The 4677-nt window shown below is 47.6% G+C and overlaps 2 protein-coding genes across 6 annotated transcripts in view; one reads left to right on the top strand and one right to left on the bottom strand.

Moving 5' to 3' along the window:
• The window catches only part of TAF6 (TATA-box binding protein associated factor 6), a 9729-nt gene extending 6378 nt beyond the window's left edge, over positions 1 to 3351 (bottom strand). Inside the window, exons 1-2 of one of the 5 annotated variants that reach the window (XM_023518578.1) lie at positions 2821 to 3324; positions 1297 to 1423 (exon numbers count right to left, since the gene is read on the bottom strand). The gene's annotated coding sequence lies outside the window, so the exon portion shown is untranslated. Of the gene's footprint in view, positions 1 to 1296; positions 1424 to 2820 lie in introns of all 5 variants that reach the window. The other 4 variants (XM_023518580.1, XM_003798865.3, XM_023518577.1 and 1 more) reach the window with 4 other exon arrangements.
• Positions 3352 to 3606: 255 nt separating this feature from the next.
• The window catches only part of CNPY4 (canopy FGF signaling regulator 4), a 5168-nt gene continuing 4097 nt past the window's right edge, over positions 3607 to 4677 (top strand). Inside the window, exon 1 of the mRNA XM_003798911.3 lies at positions 3607 to 3841. Coding sequence (XP_003798959.1) covers positions 3730 to 3841 — 112 coding nt within the window. The 5' untranslated portion in view covers positions 3607 to 3729. The remainder of the gene's footprint in view (positions 3842 to 4677) is intronic.

Here is a 4677-nt window from a genome sequence, read left to right as displayed (position 1 = left end):
AACAATCTTGAAATCAGAAGGCCACAATGAACGTACTTAACATTACTGAACCATAAACTTAAAAAATGGTTAGGAGAGTAAATTGTATATTATATGTATTTCACCACAATTAAAATAATTAAATCTTTTTTGATTCCAGTTTCTCCATCTCATTTTTCTACTCTTCCATGTAAATAAAAATGCTTGTTGGGTGATCATCGTTTTGTTTTGTTTTGTTTTGTTTTTGAAACAAGAGTCTCACTTTGTGGCCTTCAGTAGAGTGCTGTAGCAGCACAGCTCACAGCAACCTCAAGCTCCTGGGCTCAAGCAGTTCTCTTGCCTCAGCCTCCTAAGTAGCTGGGACTACAGGTGCCTGCCACAACAGCCCTGCTTTTTTTTTTTTTTAAGAGACAGAGTCTTATTTTGTCGCCCTCAGTAGAGCGCTGGAGTGCTATGGCGCCACAGCTCACAGCAACCTCCAGCTCTTGGGTTTAGGCAATTCTCTTGCCTCAGCCTCCTGATTAGCTAGGACTACAGGTGCCCGCCACAACGCCTAGCTATATTTTTGTTGCAGTTTGGCCAGGGCTGGGCTTGAACCCGCCACCCTCAGTATATGGGGCTGGCGCCCTATCCACTGAGCCATAGGTGCCATCTATGGCCCAGCTATTTTTAGAGACGAGGTTTCACTCTCACTCAGGCTGGTCTTGAACCTGTGAGCTCAGGCAATCCACCCTGCCTTGGCCTCCCAGAGTGCTAGGATTACAGGTGTGAGCCACCATGCCCGGCCTTGTAGGGTGATCTTAACTCTGTTTCTAATTCCTCTCTTGTTTTCTCTATTAAACCTTCTTGAATCAGGTTTTTTGTTTTTGTTTTTTTGAGACAGAGTCTTACTCTGTGGCCCTTGGTAGAGTGCTGTGGTGTCACAGCTCACAGCAACCTCCAACTCTTGGGCTTAAGCGCTTTTCTTACCTCAGCCTCCCAAATAGTTGGGACTACAGGCACCCACCACAACGCCTGGCTATTTTTTGTTGCAGTTGCCACTGCTGTTTTAGCTGGCCAGGGCCTGGTTTGAACCCGCCACCCTCAGAATATGGGGCCAGCACCCTACCCACTGAGCCACAGGTGCTGCCCTCCAATCAGGTTTTTGTCTCCTTTAGGTTCCTGAAACTACTCGTCAAGGTCACTGACTCTACATTGCCAAATTCAAGGTCTATTCATCTTCACTTGACTTCTCAGCAATACATAGCATAGTTGACCACTTCCTTCTGAAAACACTTTCTCTATCACTATACTGGGTTCTCTTGGTTTTCCTCCTACCTCACTGCCCACTCCGTTTCCTTTATTCGTTCTTCTATCTGCTTAATGTTGGAGTGTCCTGGGCTCAGTCCTTGATTATCTTCTCCAGCTACATGTACTCCCTTGGTGACCTCAACCACTCTCATGGCTTTAAAAATGACATCGGCTAATGATGGTCAGATTCACATCCCAGCCCAGAACATTCTTCCTAACCATACATATTTGAATAGAAAACTACCTACTCAAAATCTCCACTAAAACTGAACTCCTGATTCCCCCCACCCACCTGCTCTAGCCTCTGCTCTCCTCCTCCTCCCAATAATGCCATCTATCCAGGCAAGCACTCTTTATCTGAGCAGTCTCATCAAACCCATTAGGTGACTGACCCTGACTCAACTCACGCTGCTTGGCCAAAGTCACCACTATTGCCGAGTAACTCCCTCCAATGGCCTCCTGGTAAGGTCTCCCTGCTTCCACCCTTACCTTTTTACATCTATTTCTAACATAGCAGCCCAAGTGATTCTCTCAAAATGTCAGATTGCCATTTCTCTTCTCAAACCCTGTAATGGCTCCCCATTTGTCACAGAGTAAAATCTACAATCCTTATAATGGCCCACCAGACCCTTCAAAGTTTGCCTTTTTCCCATTTTATCTCTGACTTCCTTCCCTCCCTTTCTTCCTCTACCTTGATCCAGACATATCACTCTTCTGGCTCTTCTTAAATATGCCACCCATGCTCTTGTTTTATACTCTTTGTTCTGGTCCCTCTGCCTGGAATGCTCTTCCCAGATGTCTGCTTGTGATGCTCTGCCCTCTTTCTACTCTACTTTTTCTTTTCCATAGCATTCAACATATTCTCATATTTTGTAGAATTTTTTACAGGTTACAAGGTTACACAGTATTTCCTTAAAGTGGTTCTATTTCCAAAATATTCTTTAGATTAAATTTATAGTTAGTCAACACTTAACTGGGTGCAGAGTGCCCTAGGTCCTTAATTGGTACCATGAAGTCCAGTTGCTCAACTTCTAACAGTAAGTCTTAAAAATAAACAATCTCCAGATGTCAACACATAGAGTCATCTGGCCTTATTAAAAACTAACCAATAGCACCCTGCATAAAATGGTTGTTCAGATTAACAGTGACTGCCACCACCACTATCCACCATATTTGTTATGTTCACTGATACATTCTGAGAGCCCAGACTGGTGCCTGAGACACTGTAAATAACAAATATTTGTTATATAAATAAATGATTTTTTTAAGGCTTAGAAATGTAGGTGCTCAATAAAACTTGGTATCACTATTAAGACACAGGCTCAAGCTTGGAGTCTACAGTGTGGTTAAAAGCAGAGGCACGCTTGGAGCTGGGCTTTAGGAAAATTAACATTAACAGTGTTCAGGACTGTGCAGGAGGTAGAGTACAGGCCTGCTGGGGGTATGGGAAAATGGAGGCAGAAGGTGAATTTGGTACTTTTCAACCATCTCAGGCCTCTTCCCTCACTTTTCTAAGTCTTATCTTTAGAAGACCCAATATTCAACACATACTCTGTGCCTGGTGCCGGGCTTACAAGAAGCAGTCGTGTCCAGTTTCCTGGAGAACTCCTACCAATCCTTCAATACCCTGCGGTACCCTCTGCCAGTAAAGTCTCATAAAACACTCTGCTCCTCACATTAGTGGAGGCGGCAGGGAGGCTTCTCAGAGGAGGGTTAACTTGTGCAAGACCTGTGCAGTAGTTTCCCCAGCATAAAAGCAGGTCGACGATCTCCAGGTAGCGCTAAAGGAGGCTCAAAGAGCCCACCCCATTTCCCCGAACATCCTTCCAATGCCCTCCAATGCAAACACACACACGGAGCCCCCACAAACACAGACACACAACCAACCGTCCTCTTTCCAGTCCCCACACGGGCCCTTCAAAGGGTCTCCTCCCGGGTACCACTCAGACCCGCCCCCGCCAGCCGAGCTCCCGGGACAGGAAAAGTCTCACAGAGCAGCAGCCGAGGCGCTGCTCACCCGGCGCTAGGCGCCATGTTGGCCCCGCCCCCTTCTGGGAGAAGGTCCTGGCTGAGACGAAGAGCCTTCGCTGCCCTTGCCCTTGCCAGAATAAGCCCTATATGTTCACAGCCTGAAATTATATATAAAATAAACTTTGTTTCTATATATATGTATGATAAATACGGCCTCTTGTTCAAATTACTTCAATTTATCCTTCACTATTCCGCAGCCAAGACCTTCAGAAAGCGCCACAAAACACAGGCATCCCCGCCCAGAGCAATAGGGCTCCACCCCCTTTCAGGCAGGCTCTGCGCATGTGCAGACCGTGGCAGGCTGGATTTCTTTCTTTTTTTTTTTCTTTTAAGGTCGCGGCCGACTGCCTCTGAATAATTTAAAGGGCCCCTGCCTTCCGGAATTTGGTTTGAAGGCAAGAGGTAGTTGTTTCTGGACATCGCTTTGTCATGGGACCTGTGCGGTTGAGAGTATTGTTGTTCATTGTGGCCGTGTACGGGGCTTGGGCTGGGACGCCGAAGGACGCCGATGACACAGAACGCATGCCCAGCAAATGCGAAGGTATCTAAAGGGGGCAGCTCCTACTTTTATCGCCCTGCCACACTTCCGTAGTCCAGGGCGGACCTAAGGGACTGTGATGGGTGGGTTGCCCGACCTCCTGGAAGGCCTGAGGGAGGTTCTGCTGGAGCTTGGTGGAATTCGAATAGGGTCAAGGGAAGGAACGGATAGTGCCGCCCAAAAACTACGGCACTACAATTCCCGTGACGCATCCGGCGGAAACCCGCTTTGTCTTGCTGGCTCTGCCGCCCAGTGGATTGTGGGAACTGTAGTTGAAGGACTGCCTGCCCGGACTAACTCTACTGAGCATCTTTAGTGAGTTTCCCCGATGTCACCAGACTTAAATCTGGAAAGCCTGCAGGAGCCGGGTGTGAGGCTCATTATCTTGTGGACATCCTGTGCAGAGACGCTCCCAAATTACAGGCGCCACTCCTCTCCTGAGGGGTGTGAGGTGACTAACTCAGCCCTTCAAGCTCATAAACAAAAAAAGAAGCCACAGAACTAGTAAGCTGTCACATCCATGGTGAGGCTTTGCAGAGAGTGTGTACTTCCGGATTTTACAGCAAGCAGCATCTTCCGTGCCAGAGTTAGCGTGGGGCCCAGTTCAGAGGGAGCACTTCAGAGCTGGATCATAGACTGCTCTGGTTCCTCCAGCTTGTTGCTTTCCTGACTTTACATTTCTTCCCGGGAGTCTTTTTCTCTTTGTCTTATCGCCCAGAGTTTCTTAAGACTTGCATGTAGGGCTTGGCGCTTATAGCTCAACCGGCTAAGGCGCCAGCCACGTACACCTAAGGTGGCGGGTTCAAATCCCCAGCCCGGACCCGCCAAACAACAATGAC

The sequence above is a fragment of the Otolemur garnettii genome, unplaced genomic scaffold (assembly GCF_000181295.1).
Source record: "Otolemur garnettii isolate 467f Iridium unplaced genomic scaffold, OtoGar3 scaffold00142, whole genome shotgun sequence".
NCBI classification, from domain to species: Eukaryota; Metazoa; Chordata; class Mammalia; order Primates; family Galagidae; genus Otolemur; species Otolemur garnettii.
The sequence above is the reverse complement of the archived record's forward strand: the minus strand, read 5'-3'. Positions and strand labels throughout refer to the sequence as shown.